Source organism: Trachemys scripta, chromosome 2 (assembly GCF_013100865.1).
Source record: "Trachemys scripta elegans isolate TJP31775 chromosome 2, CAS_Tse_1.0, whole genome shotgun sequence".
NCBI classification, from domain to species: domain Eukaryota; kingdom Metazoa; phylum Chordata; order Testudines; family Emydidae; genus Trachemys; species Trachemys scripta.
In genome coordinates, this window is record NC_048299.1 from 189,058,511 (window position 1) to 189,075,841 (window position 17,331).

The window sequence follows — 17,331 nt, forward strand, 5'->3', positions numbered from 1 at the left end:
GAAAAGGTACAGAAAGGGCAACAAAAATGATTAGGGGTACAGAACAGCTTCCATATGAGGAGATATTAATAAGACTGAGACTTTTGAGCTTGGAAAAGAGATGACTAAAGGGAGAAAGTATGACTTTTGTGGAGAAAGTAAATCAGAAAGTGTTATTTATTCCTTCTCATAACACAAGAACTAGAGGTCACCAAATGAAAATTAATAGGCAGCAGGTTTAAAAGAAAGAAAAGGAAGTATTTCTTCACACAATGCACAGTCAACCTGTGGAACTCTTTGCCAGAGGATGTTGTGAAGGTCAACACTGTAACAGGGTTCAAAAATAACTAGTAAGTTCATGGAAGATAGGTCCATCAGTGGCTATTAGCCAGGATGTGCAGGGATGGTGTCCCTAGCTTGTGTTTTCCAGAAGTTGGGAATGGGTGACAGGGGATAGATCACTTGATGTTTACCTGTTCTGTTCATTCCCTCTGAGGCACCTGGCATTGGCCACTGTCAGAAGACAGGATACTGGGCTATATGGACCTTTGGTCTGACCCAGTGTTCTTATTTTTATGTCTGAGTAGCATGAATATACTTTAACATACTTAGATATCTTCAAATACCAACATCTGCAACCCTACAAAGTAGAAAAAAAAGCATTTCAAGGAAACAAATGTATCACGGTTACAGAGCTAGTGGTACTTGACTCCTCTTGATTCTCTCTAAGTGCACCTGCTCAGGAGTTAGGCCTCCTCTTCCCTGGCCTGCATCTCTTACTCCTATGATTCTCCTACTCTTAGACCAGAACTTGGGGCTACAGCACCCTGTTTACCAACTATAATTTCTGTGCATGTCCAACTGGGTTTGGGACCTATAAGTGTTTCCTTGAGATCAGAGATTAATATTGGTGACCAAACAGCTTTCCTAGAACAAAGCTGTGACAACCTGTCATCCCCATATTCATCTTTGTCATGTAATTAGGATATGTTCTGTACAAAGTCTGCCTTGTGAAGTATCATTCTAAAAGTCTTGATCTGCTAGACTTAATATCTCATTGGATTGTATGTGCTATCGTTGTATGTGAAGTTATGAAGTTTGGCTATGTATGTGTTACTCAAGCATGTTGTGAGGTTAAAACCACCCATAAGCAATCTTTCATGTACAATAGTAAAAAGGCCAAACAATGTTAATGGCTTATTGAGGAAAAGCACACAAGCACAAGGATTACCCCAGGAACTGTGTACAATAGAAACTTCTCAGAGATAGCACTACACAATTGGAACTGTTTGACTCAGGTCACAGCAAAAGAGCTTTCCAGCAAGTGGAAAGAAGATATGAAAGGGGGAAATGACATCATGATGGTACCTTACCTAGCCTGTGTATGAAAACTTGGAAAGAAAAGACAAATTATGCCTTAAGAATCTGCCAGCCTGTTTATCAGTCAGGGTGAGAATGTGCTAATTCATATCCTACCTATCTAGTATGTTAAGCTCAATTTGTGTTTTTGTTTATTTACTAGGTAATCTGCTTTGATCTGTTTGCTATCACTTAAAATCTATCTTTTTGTAGTTAATAAACTTATTTTATGTTTTAATCCAAACTGGTGTGCGTTTGACTAAAATGTCTGGGGAAAATCTCAGCTTGATTACCACAAGTGTGCATGGTCCTCTTCACATTGAGGGAGAGGCAGACCGGGTATTAAACTTATATACTGGCCAGATTTGACTAGAGCAGGACGGTACTGCTTTGGGGTCCTAGCCTGGAAGGCTGGTGGTTAGAGAGCTTGCATGTGACTGCAGCTGGGTGTCCCCCTACCTGTGTGAATGCTGGTGAAAGTGCAAGCTTGGAGGGCTTTGCAACTTGTCACAGCAGCATGGTGTGAGAGGGAGCCTAGGCTGTGGGTCAGAGGGCTCAGTGGTACCCCAATTCCAGGTGGCACCCCGGGGGGAACCTGTCACAAAAGCATTGTTTAATCTCCACAGTAGGACCATGGCAAGGCATAAAAGAAAAGGTTTTTAATACAGTCACAATCTTCATTTATAACTATCTTACCTAAATCTTACCAGCTTAGGGTTGCCAATTCTGACTGAAGCTATTCCAGGAGATTTTTTCCTGCAACATGATGTAATGTCATTTTCTTAAAATATCTTATTAAAATCTCCCGGATTGCTTTCAATAGTCACCAGGAGATCAATGCCGATTCCGTGAGACTCCAGGCCAATCCTGGAGGAACCCTATACCAGCTGCATGGAAGCTTAGGAAAGGCCTCACTTCTTCAGACCCTCCCCCTCTCCCACAAGTCAATGGCTGTCTGTAACAGTTTGTTTCCCTGAAAACAGCTCTGTCAGCATGCTTATTTAGACATCTAGAGAGTTACTTAACTGATTAATGATCTTTTAGATCCCCGCCTTGGCAAAATAAATGTAGCTTTGGGTGGAACCTGGAAGTGGCATCTTCACAGCTAATAGTTCAGGTATTGTTTCTTAACCTTCTGACCTATTTATCAGGAGATGTTTTTATCTGGTTCTATTGTGCTATCTTCCTGCTTGTCTCCTAACTGCCCTGCTATTAATTAAACCAACCCATTCATACAGTGACTTAACCCCCTCTAGTCACAGAGCAAACATTCTTGTAATGAATATAGCCATACAGGATTCATAAATTAATATGGATTGGCCCCATATCCTTGCAGGGCAGAACTTTAAAAATGTTATGCTACTGTCTATGAAGTAAGTGGCTGTATAGGCTTAATTCTAATATGCTACTTCTAAACTGTGTGGAGTCAGAGTGCACAGAACAATAGAAACTCACCAATCTATGCTGCACTAAATCAGACACTTTATAATCCATGCAAAAAGATGGCAGTCAGCAAAGTTTTAATATCAGTTACTGTAAAATTCAGTCATTTGACTCGCAATCCGTCATTTGCAGTGGGTCTCCAATTAGAAAGTTAGCAAGGCTCTACTGTATTTCACACTTAGTGCAGTGGGGCACACAGAGATTATATTAGCTCACAATCAAAGTACCAATAATCAATAGAAAAGCAACATGAAGAACTTCATGTAAAAATGTCTTCTCTCCCTCTGCATATAGATATAGTAATTACTGAACAACTGAACACTTTAAATTTAGATTCCCAAATATTTATTTCATTTAGATGTAAGAATATTATATGTTTATAAAAAAAGATAATGATTGAAGTCCTGATTTCACTACCCTTACTTACAGAGAGTCATATTTTACTTCATTCCAATGAGATTGCTTGTGAAGCAAAGTACCAGTTAAGTGCATCTGGTTGAAAAAAACAAGAGCCATTAGCCAAGTACCTGAGAGAATTCTCAGTACGACCTCAGAGCACTGGTAAACTGGTGGATGGGCCCGTGCCGCTTCTGGGAGCTCCCATTGGTCGGGAATGGAGAACCGCGGCCACTGGGAGCTGCGAGCGGCCGTACCTGCGTACGCTCAGGTAAACAAAACATCTCACGGCCCACCAGGGGCTTACCTTGAAGAAGCCACAAATCAAGTTTGTGAACTCCTGGGGTAGATAATGTGTACATAGTTAATTTTTATTATTAAGGTTTTTTTTTTCCCAACCAGACGCACTTAAATGGTACTTTGCTTCACAAGTAATCCCATTGGAATAAAGTAAAATATGACTCAGTTGCTAACCCATAATACAAATATTTTAACAATGTATTTGTAAGTATTTCCCATAAAGCAACTGTTATTTAATGAGTATTTTGATGCCTCTGATGAAAACACTACTACTGTGAACATCCTTTTATGGCATGACTCAACTCTTCACTTTTAAAAAGAGACCATACATCAGGATTTTGCTGCATTTGGAGATGAACTGATCAAAGGACCAGGCAATAATAATGTTCAGAGAGATGCTGGAGAGAGAACCATAGAATAAAGCCAAGGACAGGTTTTTAAAAGTGCATCAATGTTGCATTTCATAGGCTTATGATATTAAAGGCACTGCTTCTTCTGTAGTCATATATTACCTCCCTATTTTCTGTGCCAGCGCAAATCCACATACAAACATTTCCATACACACACACACACATATTATATATATATATATATATATAAGGAACTCCAAAAGAACCAAGGGAGGGATCAGATCAAAGAAAATGAAGCGTAACAGATAAAGGTAGATCTAACTCACAATACCAGAACAAAGGAAAGGAATCTACTTTTCATCAGGCTGGAAGCACCACCAATTATATGAAGGGTGAAAATAACTAATATAGTCTGAGTTATAATATGGTTTGTAGATGCATCATGTATTGAAAATATTAGTTACAATGGGAAGTGCAGGTGGTTATGGAGTTATTGCTTTTTACTTGGCTGCATATGTTCATTGTAGGGATATAATTACGGACTAGCTGGTAACACAGTAAAAGTTGGCCAGTAAACAATTCTGCTTCATGAAAAAAATTCGAGATGTAAGATTATTTTTCTTCTGATGTGGAACAAAAGCAAGACCTTTTCAATTTTTTCATGACAAAAATAAGACAGAGAGAGACACAGAACAACCCAAGAGTAGCACATAGCCCAGTGATTAGGGCACCCACCTGGGATACGGAAGACCCAAGTTCAGTTCCCTGCTACAAATCAGCCAAAGCAGGGATTAGAATCTGGGTTTCCCACATTGCAGGCGAGTGCCCTAAACACAGGAAAATTAGGTATTCTGGGGTAGGTCTCCCTCTCTCTCAAATTCCATCCTGGACCCAAATAACTTTCCTGACAAAATTTTCATTTAAACTAATATGTTTTAGCAAAACATTTCAGTTCCAACAGAAAAATGTTTCATCAAAATGTTTTGATCATTTCTAGTTACAGGTCTTGTCTTTTATTTAAAGGTCCAATTTAATTCTCTTTCCAGTGACTTTAATTAGAGTTATATCCGTTTTTAACAGAGAGATTTCTTTTACTCAGAGATGCAACTCATGAAACATGCATTGGGCTGTATTGTGCAATGCCAGATATACAAAGTTATGTTGTATGATTAACCTCAATCCAATGAATGTAGCCTTTTCCCCATTGACAGATTTATTTATTTTTAATTAAACACAATTTTAATGGACTAAAAGGGAAGTCTGTTGAAAATGCTATAGTGCTACAAGCATCAAATAACTATAGATGTTTACCTTTTGTTTTCAGACTTTTCTTACCCTTTCAGCCTTTGTGAATCTTACAATATAACCACTTTAAAATGTGCCATCAGTTAAGTGGTTTCTGTAACCAATCTCACCCAAGAATGCACTTGCTACTGTGTCTATTAGCTTTGGAGTACAACAGTTTCTCTATAAACCTACATCTGAATTATTTCACACTAATTGGTCTGTTGGAAGTATAACCGAACCACAGGTCAGTCATTGTAGATTTTCCATCAATTCTGTTGGAATAATCCTATTAAGTTTCTTAATGGTGAAGATGTGAAGAAAAGGAAGTAGCACCCCAAAAACTGCCTGTAAAAATGAACCCTGATGCACATAGCTATAAGGACATGACTATCATCAAAAAGAAATTGTAAAAAAGACGTAGGGCTTGTCTACATGGCAAGGCAAAGTGCATTAGAGGGGTATGATTTGTAAAGTGCTCTAACGTGTTGCACTCTAACTGTCTTGTGTAGACCCTGCTGGTGCTCTCTAAAAGGTTCCTCGTTCATGTTAATGTCCTGTTTGAAACAGGACTACTTTAATGCACACGAGGTACCTTTTAGAGCATGCCATTTAGGGCAGTTAGAGCACAACCCATTAGAGTGATTTATAAATCATATTCTTCTAATGTGCTTTGCTGCCCTATGTAGACAAACCCTACACCTATTGTCCAGTGTTGTTTTTTCTTTTCATATTACAGGAAGAAACCACCTTGACATTCACCAGATTTTAATTTTTTCTGCATCCTGCACACACATATCCTGCTAGCTTTCATGAGCATAGCCACATCTCTAATACTCAAATGTGATAACACAGCTCCCATTATTTGAAAGACCACCCCAGCAATGCTACAAATGGAAATAAGCTGGATACAAACAAAAGGGCGGCATTCATACTTTTTCAGTGTTTTTAAATGTTAGGCATGATGCAATCCTTTTGAATGTGAAGCATTTTGAAAAGTAATATACAAAAAGGTAGATAGTATGGGCAGTACATTTACTCTTTCTTGTTCACGCAAAAAATGGAATAGCCTAATTTAGAGGATCTGCCTCTCAAGAATCACTCTCTCTCTCCACATGTCAGTATTATAGCAGTAGTATACAGCTATTTTCAAAATCAAGGCATAGGTAGGTAACTGTTAGTAACTATCAGCCAGAATTTCCATGGTAACAATATTTCCCCCCCAGTAATTGAACAATGGAGTGATATGCATTTTCTTCCCACTTGCCACACTTCCTTAACTCTTACCTTCCAGACTCAAATGTGAACCATGTTGAGTCACGCCCATATCTCCTCAAAGAACTCAGAGGCCACATGACCAGCTTGACCTTGGCATTATGGATATCCCAGAGATAGATGTTTTCATGGGTGATCTGCATTGTACATTCCCCATAGATATCTAAATTTGGTGTAGGCATAAGATATACGTTGAATCGCTCTGGGAAGGAAAAAAAGCAAAAAGAGAGGGAAATCTGGTGAAAATGAGAGTTAATTTGAAAAATTAACAGAATACCAATTTGCCTGGCTACAGAAATTTTAGAAATCGTGAGCCAGATCCTGATTTACATGAAGTCAATGAAGCTATAACATTTACATAAGTGAAAGATCTGGCTCTACAGTACTACTAGAAACAAAATTATTAGATGATATACAGCATCATTTACTCAGATGGATGGAAACAGCTCATGATGCTACTCAGGGAATTTTAAATCAAATTGTAGTTTATTGCCACATATATTATATATATGCGCGCACACACAAACAGAAAAACAGTCAACATTTGAAGGTGCAAATATTGGAAATGCTGGGTTACATTTTAATTCTCAAGGCACAATGGCATGATCCAGGGCAGAATGTCAGCCTCGATTTGTAGATTTGTTTCTGAATTTCCTTGCATTTGTGGAACTAGGTCACACACTTGCAGTTTTGTGTTACTGCTTTTAAGGGTGCTAAAAAGACCAAAGCTATGAATAAAATAACAATTCAAGACAGGGCATCAGAAATACTCACTCTATAAATGAGCTGTTGGAAACATACATATATGTATATAAGGGCCAATTAGGAAAAGTGGCTTCAAAAATTAATAAAAGAGCAAGGGTTTGGTGCAGAACATTTTTAAAAAAATCCAGTCTTGGGGAGACATTCATTGAGAGGGTCCTCCTACAATTGTGAAAGGAATTAAAACTCATTTAAGGATGGTTTGTAAAGAGAGTAACTAAATATAACAGTCAAAAGAGACCTACATTATGTGTGTAAGTCAACAGACCAGACTGTATTTTCAACATTTGTTAAATACACTTTTTGATAGATCAGTGGAGGAAGAAGTTGTAAATGAGCATCCAAATTAATGCAAAATAAGCTAAAAGTGTAGGAGCAGAAATGAACACAAGTTTGGTTATGGAATTAAAGTGATCAGGGAACAATCACATGTACAGTAAGATTTGCAACCCCATGTGGCTATAAATAAACTTGTCATCCCCAACGATATTCTGTCTCAGTCCATTTAATTTTGACCCATTAGTGCCTCCCCAGTTGATTCACTCAATCTTCTGGCCATCCAACCTCTTCTCTTAAATTCCATTTCTCATGAATCATACTAATGGGTGTTAGCCCTGTAAATTGTATTTTATGACTAAAGTCCCATGTGTGGAAACCCTGCAATGTTTAGTGACAGTCCTTTAACAGATAGCACAAATAGCTTAGCAGATGTAGTTAAAATCACTGTAAACAATTTCCCTTACTGGTCACAGAGATTTCTTCAGTAGAGATCTAATCCAATGCCACTAAAATAAATGAAGTCTTCCACTGACTTCAATTGGCATTGGATAAAAAGCCCTTAGACAGCCACTACTGACTGAAGAATCTAGAGAACATCATAGTAGCTTACTTACTCTTTGTATTAGAATTGTACATGATTATATTGTTCAGTGATTACATACTACAGTGATGGGTATTATGCAAAACCCTAAGATAGAGGAGGGAAGGAAAAGTGTGAGAGTGAAATAATAGAAATGATTGACAGATGGGCTAACAAAAATGATTGTGGACACTGATTTCTAGCCAGTCTCATGACTTCTACTTCATAATAGACACTGTTATGATTTAGTTACACACTAGACTTTAGTTTTGTACTGTTGTGCTATTACCATTCCTGGTGAGGATTGCACTGCTGAATTCCCAGAATACGAGACATTCTGGTACTTACAGGAATGGTATAAGCCTTCTCTTGTCAGTGTGACCTGGCACACAATGTGTGAGAGGTCACATTGTACAGAGGATGCCATTTTGAAGAGTGTACAGAGAAAAGCTCAACATGATTTAAAAGCTACCAAAATGTTCACAGAAAGGAACCTAACTTCTTGGAATTGTTTGAGGACATTATCACATAAGGGCATTCAGGAGACATGATATACTCAAATTGTCAGGAGACATTTGTCTACTCTGCATTCAAGGTCAGTGTCTAAGGTGAGGTGTCATGGATTGAGAGGAAATATGTCTGATTAAACTGAACATCAGCTGCAAGGCAACCAAGTGGAACCATATGAACTTATTCAGGCAGGCAATAACAGAAGTTACTCATACATGCACTGGAGGAGCAAATGTTTGTTTTTACAGATTTTCAGTTTTGTTTTTTAACTAAGAGTACAATTTTTTAACTAAAATTTATGAAAGTGTGCAGACAACAGGAAAATGAATGCTGAGGAATAATGCACGGAATTAAAAATTAGGGTCAAATCTGCTGGGGAAGGTTTGCACAGTTTCTCTGTGAAGTCAAGGGAAAAAATTGGGTTTCAGAGGCAAATCCTGCCTCAACTGCATAGCTAAGGTTTAGGAAATCAAGGCTCAATCCCCAGTTCTGCCTCAGATTCCCTGAATGACTTTGGGCAATTTACTTACTCTCTCTCTGTCTCAGTTTCTGTCTATCTGTACATTTGGGGATAATAATACTTGCTCACATTGTGAGGATAAACTTGTTAATGTTTATGAGGTTCTCTGACCAGTTTGAGGGTGCATCCCTGGAGCGGCATGGTGCTCAGCTTCACAACTTCCCTCTGGACATTAGGGTCAGTTGTGGGCAGAGCATGGTCTGGTGAAGCCAAGACCAGAGAATTTGCTGCTATGCAGACCCATCTATCATTCCACCACAGAGGGCATGCAGCCAGGTATTCCCTACTCCATCTCTCCATGGAGCAGAGCAGCCCAGAGCAAGCTACTTGGGTTATGTGACTCAGTCCAGGATGTAGGCCTTGGAGAACAGAAGTCCTTTATTATGATGAAAAAAAAAATCATTGTCAATATAAAAACTAACAATGATCTTCAGAGTGTAGAATAAAGGGGAAGACTATTTCTTCAATGAAACATTTTGACTAAGAAAAATTTAGCAGCAACCATAAAAATATCTAAGGCCATGTCTACACTACAGGGACTATACCGGCATAACTACTGTGCTGAGCTACACCAGTATAGTCCTACAGTGAAGACAGCCTACAGCGACAGACAGGGTTTTCTGTCACTGTAGGAACATCATCTCTCTGAGCAATGGTAGTGAGATTGACAGGGTTGTCTAAGGCAATTTGCCAATGCTTCTTTGTCAAAACCAGGGTGCTCAGGAACTTTGCCCTGCCCAAAGAGTCTAGTAGGTCATTGATTCTGGGCATAGACTTTGCATCTGAAACAATGACAGCATTAAGTTTCCTATAATCAACACAAAACCATATGGTCCCATTCCTTTGGGGGACCATAACAACTGGAGAAGCCATGGGACTATTTGACTTTGTAATTATTGTCACGTCTAGCATACTAGCTATCTCCTTAGGGAATTGCTCCTTCAATCTACCAGATGTTTAGTATGATCTGCTGGGCGCAGGCTGTGGTCCTGCAGTGTTAATCTGTTGGACGATTTTGTGAGTCAGGCCAGCCCTGCTGGAAAATACCTGCTAGTGCTTTGCACCACAGCCATAATCTTAGTTTATTTTGATCAAGGTTAACCCTTCATAACAATTAATGCTCTCTAGTGGTGTATCACTATGGCATTCAGTCACTGAATCATTAAAAGTCTTACAGTCCTTCTCTGCATAGCATATCATGTTTACAGTGGCTTTACGACTGTGATAAGCTTTTAACTCATTTATATGCACAGTCTGTGGTGCAACCCTGATACAGGGTCTTTGTACATGTAGGTAACATTGCTAACCCTTTCTACCACCTCAAAAGGCCCCTCGCATGAGTTCTGCATTTTGTATCTTTTTACAGGGAGTAATACCAGTACCAAATCCCTCACATGAAATGACTGATTATAGGTATTGCGATCATATCGTTCTTTCTGAGCTGCCTGGCTTGTAGTGAGGTTTTGCTGCATTATTTCCATCATGGTTTTTTAATTCCCCCCTGAACTTCTGCACATATGCAGTCACCAGTTGCCCCCTCTGCTTCAGTGCCACACTCCTAGGAGTCTCTAATGAGATCCAGGAGACCTGAATTGGACTTTCTCCAATTCAGGAGATCAAATAGAGCAAACCCCAAGGACTTTTGTGGCACTTCGCAGTAAGCAAACAACAGACTGGGTAACATTACATCCCAGTCACTTGCCTTATTGTTTACATACATTTTTAGCATAGATTTTAGGATTCCATTCAACCTCTCGACTACTCCATTTGTTTCTGGATGGGATGGGGCAGATTTCAGTTATTTTACCCCCAACATATCCTCCATAGCTCACCAAACAGCTGGGACATGAAATCTGACCCATGATCTGATAACTTCTCTTTTGGATAGCACACCCTGCTGAATACTGAAAACAGTGCCTTAACAATTGTGTCAGCTTCCACATTTGGAAGAGCAAATGCTTCTGGATTCCTGGTGGCAAAATCCACCACTAATAATATAAATCTTTTTCTCCCTTGGCTGGCTTGGGTAGGGGGGTCCCTATGATATCCATGACAACCCTTTGATTACAGGTAAAGGATGCAAAGGAGCCTTGTGGAAACATACACTCTTTTTTCACTTTTGGCATGAGTCACGAGTCTTGAAGTATTTCTTTACCTCATTTTGAGTACTGGGCCAATAGAAAATTTTCTTTAGCCTTTCGTATGATCTCTCCATTCTCGGGTGATCAACAAAAGGGTGATCAAGGGCTAGTGGCATTAACTGCTTATGATGCTTTGTGGGCATGATCAATTATTTGTTAGCCTCCCCACGAGTTTTGTTTTTCCCAACTGCGGTCCCTATAAATTCTTCCCTCTTCTATAAAGAGCCCCCTCCTGGCCTCTTTCTCTGGGGCATTACTGAGGCTGGCCTCTCTTTGCTTTCCAGGGGGGCATCTGCACTTTGTTCTGTAGCAAACTCCATTTGGCTTTTGCTTGCACCGAAAGCTGTCTCAGGCAACGGGGAGACACATCATAACTTTCTGCTGACAAGGGCACAGAGGGTTCCTCTCCCCTCTCAGCTGCCTCTTTCTCCTCAGAGCTTACCCCAGGGAACTTAGGGACATATTCCCTCTTGCTGTGGGTCATAATATTCACCTCTTTGGAGTGATATTACATCATTTCCCACCAATACATCAGCTGGTAAATTCTTAAGAATCCCCACATTCAAAGTATCTCTTAAACCTTTTCACTCCTAATTCAATGCAGGCTAAAGCTACCATGGTTCTAAATTGCCCCAACACAAGAAGTTTTGCCTTCTCCTCTGGGATCATATCAACCTGCTTATCCACATCTCTTTTGATTAGAAAGATCTGGGCAGCAGTGTCTCTCCACCTCTTGCACACTTTATCATTTACCTTGGCCTCTTTAATAAATTCTTTGTCTACCTCCAAGAGGTCAAACCTGACAACATTAACTGGACTCCCCTGTGCCACCACTGAAGTCTCCAACTCAAGGGGTAACTGCATTAATCTGGGTGAATTGGGCATTGTATATGGTGTCTCCATACCGGAGGCACTGTTTCTTCATGTGGATCCCTTGAACACACGACACACTTTCTTGGGCTGCCCAATTGGACTGGGGTCCAGTAATTAGGGTTACCAGGAACAGCCCGGTACTGGGTGATGTGTGCTTAGTCCCCTCCCATCCCTTGTTTTTCCCAGGAACACACTGTGGACTCCCTTTTAGGGCGTTTGCCTTTCTCTTTGGTATCCATGCTCTATGAATGGTCTCACTTCCAGGTATAAATCAGCTCTTCTACATTTGCTGGGGAGTTTCCCCAAACCACTGCCCTAACCTTATCAGAGCAGACATCAGAGAACTGCTCCTGAACAAGTACATCTATCAACTTGTCCTAAATCTCTGCCCCTTTACTTTTTATCCATTTTCTCAAATAATATCCCATTTTATGGGCGTATATCCTGTAACTTATTTTATCAAGTGTTTTGAGGTTTCTAACCTTCAGAAATATGCCTCTGAAACCTTTTTAACACAGACCCCTTAAACGGAACATACAACAAACCATTTACATTCAAATCATGAAACACTTGTAAGACTTTCCAGTCAGTTTGGGAATTAAGACAGTCATTCTTTAGTCATCAGGGATATGGTGTATCCTGCGTATTCTTTCAAAGGTGGTCAAATATTCTTTGATGCAATCTGTCCCCCTGTAACTCAGGCATAGTCTGTCCCAGATGGGTGATCCCTGAGGAGAAGTACAAGTGGGGCTGAAGGTTCCGTCCTTGTATTTATGGCTTTTTAAGCTTGCGCCACCTTTCCATCCCGCTTTCTTGGGCTTCTGCTTCCAGCTCTTTTGGGGGCTCTTTTTTCCTGAGCGCTTTCCTTTGCTTCCTATTCTTTGACTCTGTTAGCTAGTTCCAGCTTTTGGCTCTTTCCAATACTTCCAGATTTTGAATCACTATCTTGGCTAGTCCTAAGTGCAACACACTGGGACCTGTGCCACGCTGGTTTCCTGACCCTGCACCCCTATTGGCTTCAGGCATAGGCACCAACTTTTCCCAGCGCCGGTGGGTGCTCGACTCCCCCGGTCCCGTCCTGACTCTGCCCCTGCCCCGTTCCCATTCTAACCCCTTCCCCAAAGTCCCCTCCCCAACTCTGCCTCCTCCCTGCCTCTGTTGGACTCCTTCCCCAAATCCCCGCCCCAGCCCCGCCTCCTCCCTGGCGTGCCACGTTCCCCCTCCTCCAACCTCCCTCCCAGCGCTTGCCGCCGTGAAAGAGTTCTAGGTCTACGCAGGCCCCAGTGTCTCCTTACAGGTTAGCAATAGGTACACTCCAACCCTTGAGCCCTATAAGTTTCCTCCCAGAGTGTCCATCCACTGTTCTACTAGCCATTCACAGTATCCACAGATTCCCTGCTTCCAAAAGAACTGTACACCTCAGCTTACCAGTTCCACCTCAGATTACTGCTCCGCTTAATAAACAGCATTGAGATATATTTATAGTGACATCAAATGTACATTAAGTAACGACAAGTAGAAGTATTGGAAACAAACGGTAACATATAAAATATAATCATAATTCTAGAAGTGAGAGTTAATTAACTAGATGCTCTCATGCCTCATAGAGCAAGGCTCACCCAAAGTCCTTCCAGCGTTTTACAGCCAGGCTTGGCCGCGATCCTCCTTTCACGTATACTGCTCAACTTGCCTCCATTGTACCCCCTGTTACACCCAGCAATCCTTTCTCTTTAGGCATAAATAAGTCACCCCCTGCTGTTTGTTTCATCTTGTGAATTTCCTCTCTTGAGATTTCACAATCTCTTTTTTTGTCACGGCTCAGTATGCAGGGCTCCACTGTGAAGCTTACAATACACAACACACAGGTGGCCAGACAGAGAGATAAGCATCGTTACTTCTTGCCTGAAAGGAACATTTCTCAGGTATGTCACCTCCTAGTGACCTGTCTTAACTCCAAGACCTTAGGGGCATAATTTTTAGTATATATACACAAACAACTCCATACATTTTATCCATACATACATTTCACAGTGATTATGACGACTAGTGGGCTACTGGCTCTCAGTAGAGACCTCATATACAACCCTTTGGTGAATATTATGCATGTATCTGACCCACGGGAGCCCTGTAAAACCCTATGAATTCCATGTGCCCTCTGCCAGTTGACACCAAGAGGTCCCTGGGTCACAGTGCCCTAGCCACTGGGCTATAAAGCAGGGTTTCTCAAACTGGGGGTCCCAACCCAAAAGGGAGTTGCAAGACTACTGGAGGGGGGGTCGCAAGAGTGGCAGTGGCTAGCAGGGAACCCAGGTCTGAAAGCTACACCGCTGCCACCAGTAGCGACAGTGCAGAAGTAAGGGTGGCATGGGGCAGTCGAGGGTTGTCACTTTTTAGGGAGGTCATCACAGCCTGAAATATTTTCAAAGGGGGTCCCAGCAAAAAAAAGTTTGAGAACACCTGGGATAGTGTATTGTGGGGCTCTCTCAGTCTCATCTATTGAAGCTGTTCCACTGTGAATATATATATTTTAAAAATTCATTAGAGCAAGGGGACTGTCTCCCCCACGTGAGTGGTCTAACTACCAGGCTATGGAGTCCAATGATTCTGGTCCAATGATTCTTTCATTAATTATCCACAGTGGAACAGTTTCAACATTGGGCCAAAGAGTGAGAGATAAAGCAAGCATGGGAGTGACTCTGTAACCTGGTGGTTATAGCACTCACCTGGAAGGTGGGAGACACTGGATCCAGTCTCTCTGCTCCAATTAAATTTTTAATTATATATCCACAGAGGAACAGCTTCAACAGGAGAGACTGAGGGAACATCACATCAGAATATCCTATAGCTCAGTGATTAGGGCTCTCACCTGAGAAGTGGCAGATCCCCATTCAAACTCCTTCTCTCTTTCAGGCAGAGGGAGGATTTGAACCAGATCCAGTTGAGTACCCAACCACTGGGCTCAACTCCCTCCACTCACCCTTGGCTTTTTGCAAAAATGGCATAGGTGTCTAACACCAAGAGAGAGTTTACAACAGAGAATCCCAAGCAGAAGGAGGCACCTCCCTGCAGCCCAGACTTAAATGCCTATCTCTGGAAGAGGAGTGGGGCTTAGCACACATCTCTCAGTTTGGCACCTCCCACTGGCTAGCTTAGGTAAGGAGTTACCTAGAATGCTGGCTTTTGCAATTCCCACTCTAGGAGTCTCTTTCCCTACTCATTGTATAGGGAACCTAGGCACCAAACTCAGTCTTTTGTGAATCCCAGTGATTTTCTAGGCACCTAAAAGTAAGGAGTGGTGATACTCAGTGTCACCACACTTAAATTTCTTTGTGAATCTAGCTCTTAGTCTTAATCTTGAAAGTAATGGTCCTCAAACTACAGTCCTTGGGATACTAACTTTACTTGGATCATTTCCAGGTGGCCAACAGAGCTCTTTCACTCACAGCATCTGTCATCTTCAAGTAGTAACATTTGTTAGTTATAGCCCAAGTCCAAGATTCTTTTTAGGGAAAGCCACAACCACAGTCCGATAAAAATAAATGCAAATTTAGCCAGCTCTTCACTTGTATGAATCAGTGTAGCTCCAATGGATTCAGTGGCACTACCCAATGTACCCCAACTGAGGAACTGGCCCTTAAATATTGATTTTATTGACCTCTTTAACAGCAATTTTTCTGTTTTACATCAGTTACAAAATATTTTGTAGAAAAATTTCTTAATTTCCTAAATATCAAAGCTATTGTAAATCAATTAATTTCAGCAAGGAAGCAAAGGATTGCTGTGCCTAGGATTTACTGACAATTTACTTTGGTTACAGATGCTATATATTGAATAAGCTTTTTAATGTTTAAATAAATGTCTTGTTTGAATAATACTAGCCATAAATGTGTATTTTATCTTTTTCAAATTTGAAACTATAAACAATGGATTAAGGATGACAGAAAATGAATAAAATATGTGCAAAATTCTGTCATACAGTGAATCACATACAGTAATTCAATAGATTTAAGAACATTTTATAAAAATGAATCAGATGAGTGTAATTGAATTATATAATCTTTTCTATGCTTTGACTAAGTTTGTAATTTCACTGCATATAAAAAGGAAAAGGCTATTCTGGGAATTCAAGACCTTTGTTCAACAAGTTATATTTGATACTTGGGCAGTTAATGAGTTTGCTGCAATTGAGATACTATGGTATCTTCCAAATAAAAAGCACTTATACAAAGGAAGACAATACAATAGTTAACAAAATGTCTTTACTAGAGAAATCAATTATGAGGCATTAGTCAATGATAACATGGAAAGAGTGAAAAGGAATGAAAAACTAATTCATGCTCTCTCACACCCACCCACAGACCCACTCTAAGCAAACCCCCCATTAAACTTTTGCATTAAAATCTGAATATATTTGTCCAGTTTCTCTAGTCACTTATACCAATTTTACATTGCCATAACTCCATTTAAATCAATGAAGATGCTCTGGATAAAACCAACATAACAAGTGAAGAATCTGGCCCACTATTGGGCATACTGATGCCCAAACATGCCACTTATTTTGATGCCTCTGCATAAGTTGAGTACTTTTGATCAGACTCATAGGGCCTGATTTTCAAAAGCCAACTAACGTTGATGGGAGTTTTCAATGGGCTTTACATTGGGCCCAACATTCGGTCTTAAACATATGGATCCAGAAATGAATACAAAAACTACAGAAAAAAGATAAGATATATAAGTCCAAATCCTGATTTGTGCAATGGTCCCACTGAAGGAAGTAAGACAAGTAGGAGTGAGCTCATTATGTATGGATTCCCAAAGAAACTGCATACAGAACTTTTGGTTTTTGATGTTCCACTGATAATCAGGTAGATTTTTCCCTTTGGTTGCATATTTGCCTTAACATTTGGCATTTTGCACCTTTTCTAGATAGAATGTCTTTCTGGCCTACTTTTTCTTTCTGACTCTTGGAAGGGAGTTAGACTAGATGACCCTTGTGGCCCCTTCTAATCCTATGATTCTATTGGTCCAATCTGCAGTTTTCTGAACATCTTTAATACCTATCAAAATGATGGTTGAAGGCACTCAGTACCTGGCAGGATCTGATCCCACATTACCTTATTTCAGATTTGATTTGTACCACTTCAAAAATATTTTAATTGAATTGATGTCTTTACCTGTGAGTTTTCCACCCCCTTACATATAATTGATATATCCCATGATTATCATTAAAAAAGTCAACATATACCACAGTATGTGAAATATCACCATTTTCTCATATAT

The 17,331-nt window shown here is 40.3% G+C and overlaps 1 protein-coding gene across 2 annotated transcripts in view; it reads right to left on the reverse strand.

The window, feature by feature from the left end:
• Positions 1 to 17,331, reverse strand: part of DOK6 (docking protein 6) — a 400,728-nt gene that overhangs the window by 145,828 nt on the left and 237,569 nt on the right. For both annotated transcript variants that reach the window (XM_034762544.1, XM_034762545.1), the window contains exon 5: positions 6,399 to 6,588. In XM_034762544.1, the coding sequence (XP_034618435.1) occupies positions 6,399 to 6,588 (190 nt within the window). The remainder of the gene's footprint in view (positions 1 to 6,398; positions 6,589 to 17,331) is intronic.